The sequence below is a fragment of the Perca fluviatilis genome, chromosome 12, assembly GCF_010015445.1.
Source record: "Perca fluviatilis chromosome 12, GENO_Pfluv_1.0, whole genome shotgun sequence".
Lineage (NCBI taxonomy): Eukaryota > Metazoa > Chordata > Actinopteri > Perciformes > Percidae > Perca > Perca fluviatilis.
In genome coordinates, this window is record NC_053123.1 from 7,177,224 (window position 1) to 7,196,395 (window position 19,172).

At 43.0% G+C, this 19,172-nt stretch overlaps 1 protein-coding gene and 1 non-coding gene across 4 annotated transcripts in view; both read right to left on the reverse strand.

Moving 5' to 3' along the window:
* Nucleotides 1-1,853: 1,853 nt before the first annotated feature.
* On the reverse strand, nucleotides 1,854-1,935 carry trnas-aga. The gene has a single exon. It is a non-coding gene; the product is annotated as a tRNA-Ser (tRNA).
* Nucleotides 1,936-4,707: 2,772 nt separating this feature from the next.
* Nucleotides 4,708-19,172, reverse strand: part of tmeff2a (transmembrane protein with EGF-like and two follistatin-like domains 2a) — a 135,702-nt gene continuing 121,237 nt past the window's right edge. The window contains exons 6-10 of one of the 3 annotated variants that reach the window (XM_039818567.1): nucleotides 15,984-16,132; nucleotides 13,858-13,905; nucleotides 13,489-13,615; nucleotides 6,824-6,982; nucleotides 4,708-4,873 (exon numbers count right to left, since the gene is read on the reverse strand). In XM_039818567.1, the coding sequence (XP_039674501.1) occupies nucleotides 4,777-4,873; nucleotides 6,824-6,982; nucleotides 13,489-13,615; nucleotides 13,858-13,905; nucleotides 15,984-16,132 (580 nt within the window). In that variant the 3' untranslated portion in view covers nucleotides 4,708-4,776. Of the gene's footprint in view, nucleotides 4,874-6,823; nucleotides 6,983-13,488; nucleotides 13,619-13,857; nucleotides 13,906-15,983; nucleotides 16,133-19,172 lie in introns of all 3 variants that reach the window. The other 2 variants (XM_039818566.1, XM_039818568.1) reach the window with 2 other exon arrangements.

A 19,172-nucleotide genomic window follows, 5' to 3' on the forward strand; every position in this document is an offset into this window, starting at 1 on the left:
AAAAAAAACAAAAACTAATGAAGCATGTGCTCAGATGACTCATTTATGCACAATAACTCCTGCTCTCAAACTAGTAATTTGTGCTCTCGATTGAATTATTTGTGCGCACGTATTACTTAATTCATGCTCTTGATTTAATATGGTTTTTAGTTTTAGTTTTCAGATCATATGGCTTTTGATCTAGAAGCTGACAGTGACATTAATCTGAGGGGGAGAATAAAAACACAGTGGAAACACACAGCTTTCCAGTGCTGCTGCTGCTGCTGCTGGGTAAATTGATCTCAAAGACTAAGATGGACTTGAGTCACGGAACCGATTCAGGCCACACCACCATCGTCAGAAACGGGACACTTCCAACGGTCCACGACCAGCTGTGGCTGCTGAGGGACTTGAGCACTGTATTAGTTTTTTTTTGCCACACCCCTCATTTCCAAATAACAAAACTTAATATGAAATATAAAAGATTTGATGGTATTGCCTGGGATTAGGTGTCTGACTTCCCATCTTATTGGGGAAATATCATGAAAAGCTCACTCTTTCAGGGCTTGTGTACATACATATATTTGGAGTGCCTACCAACCCACGAACTGTGAAATGAGACAACCCAGTCCATTTTTTTGTGGGCTGCCTATTACAGAAATGCTGGGAACATTCTGAAGTCTGCCCGAATGACCGATGGGTGACCCTGAGCGCAGGTCCACCTGAGAACCTCCATATATTAAATATGATCTGGTCCCTAATTGGAATAATCTGGCAGCGTTTTTAATGGCAATGTGACTTTGATGTTTTCAAAAGCAGGAAATCTAGAGGAATGCCGGTGGTATTTGTGCGCTCATTCTGTGAATGACTTGCTCTTAGGTGGCTTTATTAAACGGACCACTCCAGCAGTGTGTAAAAAGCAATGCTTATTTACACAAAAACATTGAAAAAAAGTAAGAAATACATAAAGAAAATACTCATTATTATGCTAAGAACATAATAAGTGTTATTGGTTTGTTTTTACTTTTGCAATACGTAAACAGCACTGCAATGTTATAGCTGGTTAAAAACATGGATGCATTTTACATATTTTATTTATATAGTGTTAAGTAGTTTATTACAATACAACACTTTTTTATTTTATTATTTGGGCTTTTGCACTTTCATTTGACAGGACAGCTAGGTGAGAAAGGGGAGAAGACATGCAGGAAATCGTCACAGGTCGGACTCAAACCCTGGACCTCTGCGCCGAGGCACAAACCTCTCAATGCATGTGCGCCCGCTCCACCCACCGAGCCAACCCGGCCACACAATACAACACTTTTTGACTGTAAATGGAGTAGCTGCCATTTGGCTGTCAAATCAAATATAGTGGAGTAAAAAGTACAATATTTCCATGTTGTGAAATAGAAGTATAAAGTAACATACAATGTAAACACTTATTTAAAATAGCTCAAAAACAAGTACTAAAGTACAGTACTTACTTAATTTCCACCACCACGAGACTGTTATTTTGATTATGTAATCTTAAATAGGATAGGAAGAAGGTATAGGAGGAAGTTAGGAAGAAATGTTGGACAGCCTAATAGCTTGCTTTCATGCTTACACAACACAGCTGTAGTTTGTCACTGAGCCACTTTATTTATAAGATTTTTATTTCTAATGGCTGACGGGTGTGCGTTCAAGATCATGAGTGAAGTATAAAAGCACATATCATAACAAACAACCAATCACAGCAAGACGTTTCTGTTATAAGTACTTTTTGGGAGATATCTTTTTTATATTCTGTTGTTTATTCAGCTACTAAAACTACATATTCGGTTCTCCTCGTGGATGTGGATTAGTACCGCACGTCTCATCGCCATGAAAACGAACGTTGTCGGCAGGATTCGAACCTGCGCGGGGAGACCCCAATGGATTTCTAGTCCATCGCCTTAACCACTCGGCCACGACAACCTCATACCATATATCCTGACACGCAATTCTGGCAGCAGTTCTCACTGAAGGACTTCCTCTGAAGTAGACACACTCATTCATCATCAACCCGCTCCCTTTACCTCTGAAGCCGGAGGTAGGGAGGTGCTGCTTGGGTTCCGACCGTGTTGCGGTGAGCACAGCACCACCTAGTGGCGGCGGACACCTGCTGCTGACTTCCATTCATTGCCATTTCTCTTTGCACTTGCACAAAGTCATTGGAGAGTAAAAACTCGGCTAAAAACGGTACGACAGCGGGCCATTAAAACGATATGTCAATAGAAGGCCGATAGTAAAACACGACTATTAGACTATGATTAAAAAAGTTCATGAATAAGATTTTGATAAACATACTTCCTGTATGACCAGAAGCATATAGAGCCAATAGACCATGTTGACATGTCAGAGTAGGAAAAGCACAGGTGTAGCCTATTCAAAACCATTACTGATGGCTGCATGCCACTTAGGAGAGGTCCTGGTATTGTGCATGCTGACTCACTGAAATAGCTTACTGGGACACTTGATGGAACTGAGCCATCGTTAAGGTCTCAGCTGTGCTTTTCCTACAATGAAAAGTCCAAATGTCTGCTGTGAAATGATATTTGTGGATTTAGAAACTGGGTTTAAAACATATTTTCAATAGATACAAAGTCACAGTGGTAGAGGTGGAATTCTGATCCTTAACTTACATAAAAATAGCACAGCTGTAAAAATACTCCATTAAAAGTAAACTCCTGTAGGGGTGCCCGGATAGCTCCGTTGGTAGAGAGGGCACCCATGTATCAAGGTTTACTCCTCAAAGCAGGGGGCCAAGTTTCAACTCCGACCTGTGGTCCTTTGCTGCATGTCATTCCCCTTTCATGTCTTCTTGCTGCCCTATCAAAATAAAGGCTGAAAATGCCCAAAAGATTATCTTAAAAAAATAAATAAAAGTACACTCCTGCATTAAAAATGTTAAAGTTAAAGTACCTAAGGATTATTAGCTAAATGCAATGAATGTAGACCTATCATAAGTGAAAGTACTCAATGCAGAAATTGCTCATGTGAATGTTATTTCATTTTGAAATTAATTTTGCTGATGCATTCATGTGTGAGAATTCTACTGTTGTAGTGGGTCAAGGCGAAGCCACATTTCTCTACTTATACTGTTGGCTAGTTTCATCTATACAAGCATCACATTCTGTGAGTTTTATCATCATATGTACTGCGATAAACAATGTTATTTTCAAACTTGTAACACAGCTGTCAAAAAAATATACACTACCAGTCAAAAGTTTGGGGTCACTTAGAAATTTCCATTCCACTCCATTCCAGACAGAACAGCTGAGATCAGTTGCACCTTTTTTTTTAACCAGGGCAGCAGTTTTCAGATTACATTATGTGCTTACATAATTGCAAAAGGGTTCTCGACTGGAGTAGAAAGAAGTGGCTGATCTTTAATGCAATATCTACATCGACCATTATCAGCAACCATTCATCCAACGTTCCAAAGGCCCATTCTGTTTACTGATCTAATATCATTTTAAAAGGCTGACTGAGAAAACATTGGAGAACCCTTTTGCAATTATGTAAACACATAATGTAATCTGAAAAATGCTGCCCTGGTTAAAAAAACAATGCAACTGATCTCAGCTGGTATTCTGTCTATAATGGAGTGGAATGGAAATTTCTAAGTGACCCCAAACTTTTGACCGGTAGTGTAATTCAAGTAGAGCAAAAGTATATTCCCCGTAATGTAGTGGAGTAAAAGGATAAAGTGGCATGAAATGGAAATACTCAAGTTACATACAATTACTGCAAAACTGTACTTTGGAAAGTGAAACAGATATTCAACCATAATGCAGGTGTTTTGGTTTTCATTTAAGGAGTGACATGACACAAATAAGAATAAAGATACAGAATATCCCTTTTAAGATTATATATATATATACAGTATGTCTCACTGTATTTTGAACTTCTCTGTATGTTAGAGAACAACATGACTGTGACAATAATTAATACTAACTAGCCTCCATGTTATTTCTCAGTCACTGGAAAATAAGTTTGCTACACCACGAACAAAGAGCGACACAGCAGGTTACATTTCGTGATATAAATTATTTATTTACATTTACAGAAAAATGACCCCATCAAGACAATGTAGTAATAACTATTGGAAATAGAACCCAAGATACAGAAGCTGACGTCATCGTCACAACCGAACAGAGAGCTCTATAAATAACATTGTGCCCTCTGTCAAAGGTCTCCTATAACACAAGGTGCAAGGCATCACGTGTAGCCCCGAACCCCCCCCCCCCACCCCCCACCCAGACACAACAACACACACCTCATTTAAAGCCCGTTACCCTGCTTTGCACTACCCCCCGCTTTGCTTTAACCCCTCTAGAAACGACAGACGCCGGCTAGCCCGTCTCTACCGAAGCTCAAACATCTAATACACACTCACACACACACACACACACACACACACACACACTCATACACTCACATTCAGTGTCCTCAATGCCCCCCCCAACACCTCGTGGTTAAGTTTTTTCAGAAAAACTCCTGGGCAGAAGTGACAAGGTGCAGGGAGACACGTCTTCATCTGGCGGCGGTGGGTGGGGACTGATGTCAACATTACCCCCATGTGTGAGTCTCATCACTGCCGTGCCACCATCCTCCCTGGGCATCCTTATAGTTCATACTGGGGGAGAGAGGGGGCGAGGGAGCGAGGGGAAGCAGATCCTAATTTTTTCGGGGTTGGGCCTGCGAAACATCTGACGCCACAGCGCTCCATAAAGTGGAGAGGGGACTCTGTCCGGGGGGTGGGGGTGTCTGGGCTCAGATAAGCCGGGTGGAGGCGCGCATGGTGTTCTCCGTACTGAAATGGACATTGTTCTGCTTCTGCCGGTTGATCCGGTTGGTCCGCGGGCACTTCCTGCGCGGGGGAAGAAGAAGAGTAGGGGTTAGCTGTGGCACTTTGCCGCTGTGAAAGCTCATCCTGATGCAATTCTGATATTTCTCCTGCAATTATTTCTCAAGGGATAAGGTTGGAAATGTATTTATTGTCAACAAATCCTATGGAAATACCAAAACCAATAATACATTGATTTCTACTTTCCCATCTTGTCTGTATAGCCAAAGCCTGACATATCTTTTTTTTTCCTCTGTGCCACAAAGCTCCAGTGTTGCTCAAAAACACATCAGCGAGCCACACCATTGCTCTGGGTGACATGTCGCTTCACTACAATGAGCCCTGTTGTGTATTTTGGGTGCTGTAAATATTCACTAGTGCACCACATGTGTATTAGGCCACAGCTGAAAACAGTCCCCAAAAACTGTCCAAAATGTACTCTTTTTCAAGCCATGACATAGGTTTGTTTTTCCGAAGTGGGGACACACAATGAAGCCAGCTGTCCCCCATCAAATTATGAGGAAATGACTGGTTATTGTGCGTCCATAAACTAGAAATGATAAATCTTTGTATTGTTAATGCACTGCTCCTTTTTAATATCATGTTTAGTTTCCTTTGATAATGACTTCATACTTCATACTTTATAATAGATAATGACATCTTTACTAAAAGACAACTGTCCTTTACTGCATTGCAAGTAATTGTTCAATGTTCAATTTGTAACTATAAATAAATACAGATGTTAAATAAATATATAGATTAACTTCATTAAAAAAAAGCACAGTTCTTAAGTGTGATTTATGCTTTATGCTCAACAACCTCCCCCAATAAGGCAGGCTGACCTGTGTGTAGCCTGAGAGGCCGAACCCAGAACTCACTGCAACGCTCCCTCATGCAGCTAACTGCTTTGAAGACAAAGGAATCACTTAAAGTTTTGAGAGACAAACCAAAGCACTGTTAGTTTTGGGAGAATACAGAATTGTGTGGTAACAACGTGATATCTTGCACTGAGTTCCTTTGGAGCAGACCTTTTCCAACAGAATGACAGAATATTATACACAGGTGGCAAAGCATAGAGATGACCTTTCCCACGCCTACCTGTTTGTCCTTTAAGTGAATGGCAAGGCTTTATAATACGTGGGAATTACAAAATATATTCCAATAACATGAACTACAGCTCAGTCTGCCCGACAGAGAAAGGACACTGAGGTGAGTGAGTCACTAGGCACTGAAATGTAAGTGTGTATAAATTCAATCATTCATTTACACATTTATTCATTCACTAGACTCCACGGTAACATGTGGACCTTTACAAGGATGCATATATTTATATATTTTTTGCTTTAATGCATGTTGCTGAGCAGCAGGAAACATTATTGGTATGGTAGCTGTATTCAGTGTTATAATTCTCTCTTTCCTTCTTTATCTTCTCCCCTCACCCTCTCATCCTGTCTCTTTACGACTGCTCGCTCTCTCATTTTGTCCCTCCTTCTCCTCCCTCCTTTTGCTCAGAGTAGAGTCTCGGCCAAAACTCTTTTAAAACCTTTTATTAAATGTCATAAATTGCTCAGGTCGGCCGGAGGCAGACAAGCCCCAGGCTTGTGTGTGTGTGTGTGTGTGTGTGTCTGTGTGTGTGTGTGTGTGTGGGTATGTGGGTCTTTACTGTGAATACAAAGTGCGTTTGCTTGCCTACACAGATATCTATGTGTATCTGTGCTTGTACGCATACGCTGAATATTTTCTGATGTGTGTGTGTGTGTCCACAGGGGGGTGTGACAAGGTGCTCAAGGTGACATTTCAGCTGTTTCCTCCAGGTTCAGGAGCTCCACAGCCCCCCCTGTCTGACTCCCAAATACAGACAACATGGAGAATACTGCTGCCAGGTTCATTAGTAAGCTGTGTTTGAACGTATGTGTGTGTGTGTGTGTGTGTGTGTGTGTGTGTGTGTGTGTGTGTATATAGGGCATGACTCACCTGGTAATGCAGAGCACCACCACGCAGATGATGACCACCTGGAGTGCTCCAATGATAGAGGCGATGAGGACATAGTGCAGTTTGCCAGAGCCTGGCACCACATAGAGCACGTTGTACTCTTTGATGTCACACTGGGGGCCTCTGAAACCCGAGTGACAGCTGAGAACACACGCACGCACGCGCGCACGCACACACACACACACACACACACACACACACACACACACACACACACACACACACACACACACACACAAAGAGAGAGAGTCATTTCTTTGCACTGAGAGACAGGTTAATTATTCCTGTGTTTCTAATTGAGACACCAGTACCTGTTTGGTAAAGACGTTGTGGTGGAACAATGCATTTGTGTGTGTGTGTGACAGTGTAGCGACTGTGCTTTTTCTTTGCTGTGACAGTTTAGTTGACATGACTGATACGGCTCGCAGTGAGCAGAGGAAGGAGGGAGAGAGAGGGCGAGTATGCTCACACTAAGCATCTAACTTGTCTCTAGGGACTGCACATGAAAAGTAGTTATTTTGACTAAAGCCCTATTCGCACGGGATAAGTATTATCTAGGGACCTCGTGTGAATTATAAATTACCCACCCACGTCTGAGTTTCATCTGGCGCATTCGAACGGGATAAGCGAAGCCTGTGATTTTACTCGAATTTACTGACAATAAGCAACAGTAGAAACATGGGTGTGGGTAGCTCTGCTACGTGTGTTTGTGTGTGGTAAGATCTCGAGGACACACACAATCTCAACCGGGTAGTCAGTCATCGTCCAAACTGCGACCTCTCCTTTTTCTTTCTCTCACTTTTTTCTCCGGGTGGAGTCAAGCAGGGTCCGGTTAGATGGATAAAACTAAACATTTCACCAGGTTAAAATCTATTAGCTTGATTTATTTGTAACATTAACCTCTAATTATGAAGTGAGCCCCCTCGCTTGATTGTGCATTATTTTTGATAAGCTATGGCTTGGAGATGTCTTGTCGTTACCTCTAGATGTATGATACAAACATAAAAAATATATTTACCGCATGCTGCTATACATGTCATCAATCGCCATCTAATCATTCTTTTTGTCTTCGCACTTGTGGTGGTTTTCATCTTTCTCTTTCTGCAAATTGTATATGATGTATAGCGACATGACCCAGCACCCAAAACACTGTCAAAACACTCCAACGCACCCTCCATTCTTCGCGAAAGATGGATAAAAAGGCGCAAAAGAAGGAAATAGGTACCTTGAAAAAACAAAAAAGCCCAGCCAAATCCTGGACAAATCAGAGTTGCCGGATCGCGCACGGGACTAATATTATCACAGGACCTCCGTTTTCGGCGAAATATGGTAGGTCATTTGCGGGGGAATTATTACTTTACAAATTACAGACATGACCGATTCGCACGGGATTAAGATCACAGACAACCTCCGCAATTATTACAAATTACTGGAGGTCACCAGGTAATACTTATCCCGTGCGAATAGGGCTTAATTCTGGCATATTTCCATGGTTTTTTTTTTTATACAACAATGTTCATAAATATGCATGGTCCCTATCAAATAAACCAATAAAATAAAATCAATAAATAAATAAATTCATTGTCATTTCTCTTTGTTTGGGGCTTCTGTCTACACTAAAGCTGGAATTGTAGTAGTGTGTTCAGATCAGTATTAGCCAGACCCTCCTTCAGCGTGATTTGGAGGAGGGTCTGGCAAAGCGAGACTAATTCCCATAGACCCCTATGTTAAAGGAACACGCCGACTTATTGGGACTTTAGCTTATTCACCGTAACCCCCAGAGTAAGATTATCGATACATACCCTTCTCATCTCCGTGCGTGCTGTAGAGATAGAGATAGCACAGATCCTGCAAGTGAATGGTTCCAGTAATCCTACTGCTCCAAATTGTGACAAAAGTGACAAAATAACGCCAACATGTTCCTGTTTACATGTTGTGATTTGTATAGTCACAGCGTGTACAAAAAACAACGTAACATGAGACACAGCCATCTTCTAACCGTAAACAAACCGGGAACTATATTCTCAGAGCATATCACTCCGCCAAAGTACTATATTCTTCCGCCTGAGAATAGAGCAGTAGGATTACTGGAACCATTCACCTGCCTGTTCTGTTATGGGCTGATGCCACTGGAGCCGTCAGACAGCGTTACAGCACGCACGGAGATGAGAAGGGTATGTATGGACTTGTCTTACTCTGGGGGTTACGGTGAATAAGCTAAATTCCCAATAAGTCGGCGTGTTCCTTTAAGGTAGGTGTATTGTCGCCGTGGTGTTCCTGGCGCGAGGTGCGCGAGCCAGGTGTCCAGGTGTCCAGCTGTCGCGGCCCGTGGTCGTGCGCCGCGCTTTCTATTTCAACATGGTCAGCTAGGAGGACTGGCCGAGCAGGTTCGCCTGTCCAAACACCTGTATGATTCTTCATGTACAGACCACGGGGAGTCCGACAGCCTAACATTTGAGAGCCAACACACTGGGCAAGGAGGAAGCAATTTGATGGAAGGTGTAAAAAAAACAAAAACATGAGAGATTGTTTTGTCAAAGCTAAAAAAAAAAAACTGCCTCATGGAAAGAGTGTTCTAAACAGTGTTACAGGCAGACAGTCATTTTGACTTGGAGATAAGCGACAGTCACGTTAACAATTAGAGTAGATGAATGTAATGTTTGGCAGTACGTCGGTGTTTACCATGGATGCGTTTACTACTGTTGCCAGGTTGTGTGATTACTACAGTACTGTTGCTTTACTTCCACTCTCTACTTCTTCTCTACTACGTCTTTCTTATTCACCGATTATTTTGTTTGTAAGCCTTCTGGTGTTTCAGAGAACACTGCAACAAACAATGCCTTGAGCATAAATGTCTCCGTGCAGGGTCGCAGCTCCCACGCCATCTACAGAGGCCTGCGCCACGGTGTCACGCGCGGGTACAGACAAAGCTTTAAAATGGCCAACTTTACAGCAGAAATAATCCCGTTTACAGCATGGCACAAAGAGCAGTTTGGTCTCTGTAGCTAATTTTCCCCTTCATGACAAGGCTTAGAGTAACGCATTAGGGGTGTTCCGCTTTGAGTGACAGGTGGCTGCCGCCACAGGAGGCGAGCATCGACTGTAGGCTTCATTCAGCCCGCCTCAGCTCCATCGACGCTACACCTCTTTGCCCATATTTCAATTGGCCGACGTTCAGACACAGATTGTAACACCGGGGCTACACAAGCTATGGAGACACCCAGCCCGGTCTCATGGAAGTTCGTGTAAATGTGACGTTATTTGAATCTATTGATACGTGTTCACGGAGACGTTTTTGTCTTTTTTTACGTGGTGGACAACACGAAAATGTGAAGTAATGTATTTCAATGGGAAGCATATTTTGTGGCCACAGCACGAAATTGTAGGGAGTAATATAAAAAGCCAAAAATCCGCGTAGGGAGGTTGGTCTGGGTGGTGGATGGGTCAAACAACACAGGACTTTCACCCTGGCGAGCGGGGATCGCGTCCCGTTTGCGGCGCTTTGTTTCCCGGGGATGGCGTCCCTGCGTGTGGCGTTTTGTCCCGTGTGTTACTGTGGCGCGTCTCCTGGCGTTTAAGGCGCCCTTTCCCCGTAAGTTTTTTCCCAACCTCCGCCATCCCGTTATTGTGGGGCGTCCCCAGCGGGCCGCCTCACGGGCCGTCTCGCGGGCGCCTCCAGGGCGCCTCCCGGCTTATGGAGCGTCCTTTTCGGCCGCCTCCCGGCTTATGGAGCGACCTTTTCGGCCACCTCCCGGCGTCCTTTCCCCGAGAAAATAACGTGACATTTACACGTAAAAAATAACGTGAAAGTTCCATCCATCCATCCATCTTCGTCCGCTTATCCGGTGTCGGGTCGCGGGGGGAGCAGCTCCAGCAGGGGACCCCAAACTTCCCTTTCCCGAGCAACATTAACCAGCTCTGACTGGGGGATCCCGAGGCGTTCCCAGGCCAGGTTGGAGATATAATCCCTCCACCTAGTCCTGGGTCTTCCCCGAGGCCTCCTCCCAGCTGGACGTGCCTGGAACACCTCCCTAGGGAGGCGCCCAGGGGGCATCCTTACCAGATGCCCGAACCGCCTCAACTGGCTCCTTTCGACGCAAAGGAGCAGCGGCTCTACTCCGAGCTCCTCACGGATGACTGAGCTTCTCACCCTATCTCTAAGGGAGATGCCAGCCACCCTCCTGAGGAAACCCATTTTCGGCCGCTTGTACCCCGCCACGTGAAAGTTACACGTAAAAAATAACGTGACAGTTACACGTAAAAAACGAGAAAAACGTCTCCGTGAACACGTATCAATAGATTAAGAATAACGTGGACATTTACACGAACTGCCGTGAGACCGGGTTGAGACACCACATGGAAACTGAAAGAGCTGGGATTGGCCGTCCTGGGCTGCTTGTGTTTTCTCCTACAAGTTTCTGATGACAGTGCAGGTTATTGATAGTGAAGACAAACAGTAGTGACAGTAAAGCTGAAGAAGACAATTTGATGTCATCAATCATTTGAAATATACAGTACAGACAATTGCACAATACAGCTGTTGTCTTGCTGTATTTATCAGATGACTTTGCAATCATTAAATAGTGATTTGATATGACATCTCAGCACAGCAAGGCTCACAGTTTGCCTGGTTAAGTCACATTTGTAACTGGGTTGTATTTACTGCATAACAGATGTTAGCTATGACCAACACTGTTGTTGTTTGCTGACCAACAGAGGATAAAGAGGAAGAGATTTAGCTATTTTCATATTGTTTGATTATTTGCAAAAAAAAACACCAGTAAAAGCTAGTGTGGATGCACATCATCTTCACATGTAATTGGTGTTTTTCAGACATAGCCCTTGTGGATGTAGTCAGAAAGTGCCACACACACGCACACACACAAACACACAGAAAGAGAATGAGAGAGAGAGAGACTAATGGAGATGATCTTTGTCCTCAAAGAGGAGCTAAAATGGTCCCTCTTTTAATCTCTCTTTCTCTCTCCATCTCTTCTTTACCTGCTTTTCCTGTCTCTGGGGAGGTTGTTACCCACCAACACCTGCATATCCTTGTTTGTACCAACACACACACACACACACACACACACACACACACACACGGACCTCTCCCACAGAGACTACTCTCCGATTACTGCAACCAGTAGGGGGCAGCAGAGACCTTTCACACTACCTCTCTGCTAAGCACTGCTCTGTATGCATAAAGAATGTCTGGCTGGGTGAGCTGGGACGAGTGAGGTTAGAGAGAAAGGAGAGAGATAGAGGGAACGACAGATACCAAGACCCCCTGGCTGCCACACTATCAGGCCGTAAAAGATGGCAGACCTGAGCGGAACACACATGTATATTCACTGTGTGTGTGTGTGTGTGTGTGTGTGTGTGTGTGTGTGTGTGTGTGTGTGTGTGTGGGTGGTGGGATTTAATATCATTCCTCATTGTGCCTTTTTTAAAATGCAGTTTGAGCTGCCTGTGTTCAAGTGTATTTTGTATGCTTATGTGAATAGGTATATGCACTGTTATGTGTACTGTCAGCTGCAGCTGTGAGACTACTTTCTGTAAGTGTGTGTGTGTGTGTGTGTGTGTGTGTTCCAAGTTGTAATAAAACTGTAAGTATCTTTAAAGGGGGCGGTTTAGGATTAGGTCTAGAATTAGGACTAGGTCAAGGTTTCGAGTAAGATAAGGCATGTAGTGGTCATATAAAACTATTCTTTTGGCCACTTGGGAACAACGTAACAAACTGCAAACTACACTGGCATATTATGTCACCATGGCTAATGTGTTAGCAAACAGTTGCCTAGGGACAGTCGTGTTTCTGGTCACCTGTCGAATGTACATCTGATATTCTAATATGCTCTCCTTTAGCTCCATTTTGGTCTCCACCAACTCCTGAGGCAAATATCTGTCTCTTTAGCTGCTGAACCCTCCACTGTGTTCATCAGCTAGTAGCTAACTTTGTCTGTCTGCTGTTTAGTGGTGGGTAGGCAGTGCACAGTGGGGTCTATCAGAGCTTTTTATCTGAAAGCCACGCGGATGAGATCAGCGGGGGTGAATGGAAACTAAAACAATGAGATGAAAGACGCTAAAATGTAGGATTTGTTTAAAGTCAAGAGTTAATGTGAAGACACTGAGGCCGATAATAACTAAGATGAATATGGTTTTATTGATTGTTAAATAAGAATCCATGCACTGTAGCCCATAATTAGCTACTACAAATATAGCCGTATGGCTAGCTATTAAAAACCCATTCAACTCATGAATTAATAATCAATAGTCCCAACTCAATGCATTATGCTATTATTACACCATACGGTATTTAGATAATAGTGTTTGGTTACCTAACTTTTTAAAAGGAATTTTCTAAACGTGTCCTCTAACATTGTTAAACAGCGTCAGTAAATGCGTGTCCTAGTGGTTAAGATGCAAACAATGTGCTATGAGTGCGATGTCCTTGGTTGATTGGGGACTTGCGTCATTCCTCTTCTCTCTCTCCTCATTTCTTGTCACCTCTTTACTGTCCACCTTTAAATAAAGGGCCAAGATGCCCGAACACATCATCCGCTGTATCAGTATCACTGTCTGTTTCCCCTATCCCTACCCGTCTCTGGTCCTCACAAATATAGTAATACAGTATGTGTGTGTGTGTATACCTGCAGGAGGGCTGGGCCAGAATACTGGGGAACTGACACTCTCCGTGGACGCAGTAGTTTTTGTAGTGGTCTGGACAGGGGATGTACAGGCCGCGGGCCAGCTCGTTCCTCGGATCCTCTTTTTCCTCTACTGCGTAAACACAAACACACGATCCATAAATAGTGAAAGCACATGTGCTCGTGGCTGCCTGTGAACATACATTACTGTACTGTACTGTACAGGAGAGATACAAGAGAGAGGAAGAGATCAATAATTAAAAGGGACAGATATGGTTGACGTGAGAGAAAAGACAAATAGAATTGACTAATGCAGCTTTAAGTGGCAGCGCATGTTATTTGGCAATCCGCCACCGTTACACATGCACTCACCTGTGAGGTCGGTCCGTGCAAAGTGTCCATCTCCGCCTTTGATGTCGCCTGGAAAGGCCAAAAACACATTCAAACTGATCTCAGGTCACTGCAAGCTCTTCTATAGCTCCAGCCTGGTAGATGCTAGATGGGATCCGCTAGACGTGTCGACGTCAAAGGACATGCGCCGTGGCCTGCCTTATTCTGCCTCTGATTGGTTTACCCTGGTATTCTTACCCTAATCCTAACCAATCCCCACTCCTCACACCTAAACCTAACCCCGTCGGCATGTCTAGCGGATCCGATCTAGCATTTACCCTCCAACCCCCTCCATTATGGGTTACACATTCAAACTGATGCCACAGGTAGAGAGACTTCAATGTGAATTATCATCTCAACAAAGGGTTCATTTGGTGTGTGCACCTGTCGACTTAATGCGTATTTATGTGAACTATTCTCTTCAAAAGTGAGAAGCCATCTCCCCTGAAGTATTATACTGAACAAAGGGGAGAATGGAGTGGAGGCGGGGAGAAAAGATCACAGGGAATAATGCATTTCTGCTCACCTTATTGACTCTGCATTGGATTCCTCTTTTCACAATGGCTAGACAAAATCTCCTTCCAATCATTATTTTATTGCAATTGATTCTTTCAGTGGTCTGTGAATGTGTTCCCTCAAACTGTGAGTCTGTGAAAGGATTTCCCAGGTTCATGATGATCATTATTATGTCTCATTTTTGTTATTTATTTTTCCTATTTATTGGCTTTTCGAAGAGATTAGAACTGTGACTCCTGTACCTATAACATGCACTTAAGAAAAATCAAATATAAGACTAAATTAATTTTAAGAGGGGAGACACTACAAACTTAACAAGGCTACAGCTACAAAAACACTTTTTTCCCTTTGATTTTTCCTAGCTCCACACATCGATGACAACTCGAGGTCTTCATGATACAACACTTCACTTTATGAGCATCTGGTGCCACAAACATGAATAAAAAAAAGTTGGCTTATCAGTACTTTTTCTTGTTCTAGATGACTATGAGCTGCAGCAGAAAGCAGAAAGAAACATGAAATGTAAGACCGTTTTCCAATAATATGACAAGTGACACATAATATAAAATAAAGGAAATCGTAGAAACCAGGAATCAACATATCAAAGTGTCACTTTGAATCCTGGCTAACACGAGGGTTACTTTTCCCCACGTCTAAATCCCCCAGGCTCTTGACATTAGTTTCTCTCTCTCTCCACTTTCCGTGATTGAAACAGAAGGTGTGGAGCCGTGATCAAATCGATCAGGGTGGTCCGGCCCAAAAGGGTGTTAACGTGGGGGAATACAGATTTCTATCTGTGCTCCAGAGCTGGTTAGCCCTGATTGCTTTACTCCCCATTACTCCTCAAAGCCCACATCTCGATCAATTGTCCTGTTGGTCCCGGGTGAATGCAGAGCCAATCAAATGCTTGCAAATGTAACCCCCCCTACACAATAAAAGCCGCTAAAAATTGAGATTTGAACGCTGGATTACCACAGTCTCTGCCTCTCTTTCCACCTGATGACAGCTTCAGCCAGATCTTGCAGTAGCGTAACATACAATGACTCAACGTAAGGAGAAATTAGGATGCTGGTAGATCATTCCTCAAATAAAATTAAAATAAAACATTCTAAAGAATTCTTATGTGCCTTTGTCTTCTCCCACGTGGATTAGCAATATGACTCGGTTAAGGGGTTTAACCACAGAGATAAATAAAATAACTTTATCCCTGGGACCTTTACAAACAAATACTGCACCCAAATAAAAGATACTACACTAAAATGGGGGGATTACCATTCAGTGAAATTATCAATATACATAGCAGAGAAGGCTATGTGGGATTTGGGGATTATCTTTGCACACTATTGCAAAATATGATTGAGTGAAAATATGTGTCATTCTGAAATGTGGTTGGAACTGCAACTGGAGGGAGATATAGAGTCACGCTGTCTACATTTAGCTGCCTCAATTGCCTCCATGTCCTCGCTTCAACCTGAAGTGAACACCTGCCCAGACAGTCAGATTGACGGCTTCCGCTGCGCGTGTGAAGGTGCTGTTGTGTCTTTTCAGAGGGAATGTATTCACGCCTGTGTGTGTGCGTTTGTGGGTCTGACCTTGGCAGTGGCCCAGGTACTTGACCTCGATGCGTTCCTGCTTCTGACAGGACGCCTCCTTCACCTGGCAGGGGTTGTCATAGGAACGACCGTCTGAGGCACACACCGGGTTGAAGCTGATGTGGGAACAGTCGATGTTGCAAACGCACCTGCGGAGCAAGCAGTCATAATTAGAGTCGGGAAAAACGTCCTTGCATTTTATTTATTATCTACGTCAAGAGCTGAAATAAATGACATGAATGAAGTATTAATGAAAATGAGAGCATCTTGATTCTGAGAGACTTTTGTGTGTGTTTGACTGCGAGGGACACACAGACTGACAATTCGATTGGGGATTAAAAATGGAAACCGAGAGAGAGAGAGAGAAAAAAAAAAAGACAGTACAGCTTGCACTCATTCAGGACGTTGGACCATGCATAGTAATCCTGTTCAAACCGGGTTTTGGCACATTCAATATGACATAAGAGAAAATGGATTTTTTCTTTGCAAAAAGAGGCAAGCTGCACAGAGGGCTTGATTGACAAATGATGTATTCTTACAGACAGGAAGCAATTATTTATGAAAGAATTGTAGATAATAAAACTGCCCATGTTGGTTTTGCAGAGCAAATGGTAGCACAAAACACAGACACCATTGTAAAGCTTTCAGATACGCAATTTATTTTAGATAACATTGAAAATAGCCTAAAATGGAAAATAATAACTTGAAAGCTAATACTATCATAGTGCACACTGAAACGGTTTGGTGGAAGAAGAAAAAGTCACTGACGACTGAAGAACAGCTTGTTTCTGGTGTTACACCAAGCTTTTTAATATCCTTTAACAAAAGCCACTCGGCTGAGAAATTCTAAAAAGTGATTTCCATGAAGATGAGGATGACTGCAGAACATTGACTTCGAGGCCACAGGCATGTCTGGTGTTTTATTGTCAGAGCTGAGCACTAAAGTGTGGCATACTATACATAACCTTCAAATGGAGATTTTCTGTTATTTCCACAAGCAAGATATATAATCACTGATAGCCTGATTAGCTTAAAAATGTATGCATTTATTGCTTGCAACTGATGATCACGTTAAGTGCAAGTTGTCCCATTTAAAGCTTTTGTACATAATTGACTAAAAGTTCAATTACAAGTGTTAGTTTTGTCTTTGACAAATCGCTGCTGCTTTCACCCTTATGCTTTCTCTTCTCTGTATATTGAATCAGTTACTTCCGTTCGTGAAGCTGATATTTCTGATGTATTTTTTGTCGCAGACAGTAATGCGTTCATTTCTCAGCGACTCAGCCGTTTACTTGATGCTTTTGGCTCTTGCAAATTAACCGGGCAATTTGCTGTCGCGCCACAATTTTCGGTGAAATTTAAGTGTGAGGCATTCTGTGTTTGTCTCTGTGTGGGCTCCTCTGCGTGTGCGACATCTGCACAAATGACAGAGGGAGAGAGTCAGCACGTACACCTGCGTGCATGTGCATATACATGTGTTTGTGTCTGTCTGTCTGTGTGAGTGTGTGTGTGTGTGCCTGTGTGCGTGCGTGCGTGTGCGTGTGTGTGTGTGTGTAATTTGGCATACGTGTAGTGTGACCCTTAAGTGTGTGGCAGGCCTGATCAGCAGAAATTACACCCAGATTGCCTTCCCAAGACAATTGCTGCTGAGTAGCGCTGAACGCCAGATTCTGTAATTATAAATCTGTCATTATTCTCCCGGTCTTTTCATTTTTCCCCGGTGCCAAGCTCACAGTAAAGCACAGGCATTCAGCTGTCTTACAGCTGCATTTGCATATGCATTTGCATGTGGGCGCCACACACACACACACACGCACGCACGCACACACACACGCAGACACCTTCTCAATCAGCCATGATGATTCGTACCGCTGACATTGATGTTGATTGAAACGCCGTGCAGCAAAGCGTGGCAGTGCTCAGCTACTGTTGTAATGATGGATCAGCAAAGTAAGAATGATGTGAAGAAAGGCTTCGTTATGCATCAGAGGAGACACAGTTCAGTATCAAAAATCCCACGACACTGAAGGTGAGCCGCTGCGGCTCTGAATGACCTGCCACTGCAGAGGGTTTCACAATGAGACTGTAACACCATGATATACCGGGTCAATTCCCCCACATTACAAAAACACATATTCTGTCTTCCCCCTGGACAATCTCTAGCCAAGCAGATAGTTTTGGTTTATTTTGCAGAGGTTGTTTTTTCTTTTTCTTTCTGCCTCAAGACCTCGCTGTCAACAGTTTTCATTGGAAAAGGAAACCTAGTCCCTGAAAATAACTGTTGACAGCATGTTCTGTGCATCTTCCAGAGAAGCGAGGATACTGTCTGTGGAAAGATATTTTGCTGCCGAAAGTTTTTTAACGTGTATTTCTTTCCTACCACAAATGAATATCCATTTGCGTTTCAATTAGGGGTGTGATGACAATAATCAGTGCTACTGCTACATTGGTACACAACCACAGATAAAACACAAACTCTTGTGACAAAATAATAATCTTTTCAACATTCTCTCACTCTATGCTCCTCTGCCTTTGATGTGTGCGCCACCTCTCTCGCTAGTTAGCTGTGTATTCACGTATGCTGAGCTTTTCACAGAAAACAAAATCCTAAACTAAAAGAAATGTCAGACTATACCATATACAACGCAGACTGAAATCTTTACATTGCATTTTCAGTATTTAAAACACACACAGTGGTGTCATAAAAAGTACCGGTGGCAATGCAAATACAAAAAAAATTGAAGCAATGTGCAGCCACTTCAAAAGTACACTGGCCCCTAACTCCTCTTGGTTGAATGCAAATACTGAAGTCCCACCTTTTCTTTTTTAGAACAACATGTGACAGTATAGTATTGTTGAAAATACTAAATTTAGGATAGTGACCTGGGAAGATGCAAACAATACCTATTTGGCAGCATTTAAGCAGAAACACAAACGGGCCAAGTTTCCAGTGTCTCACTCTCTATGTGTACTGTTGTTGGGGTGGCAGTAGACATCCTCTTCTGGGAATTTTCTCATTCAGTATTTTATATACAATTGATCAGGAACGAAACACACAATGTTTAACGTTAGTGAATATTTTATTCATGAGTTCGCCACTTGTAAGAGACACGAGAGAGAAGCTCATGAACGAGCATGTTGCTACCGGTTGCTACGACAAAACAAACAGACTGTTGCTAGTGCGCATGT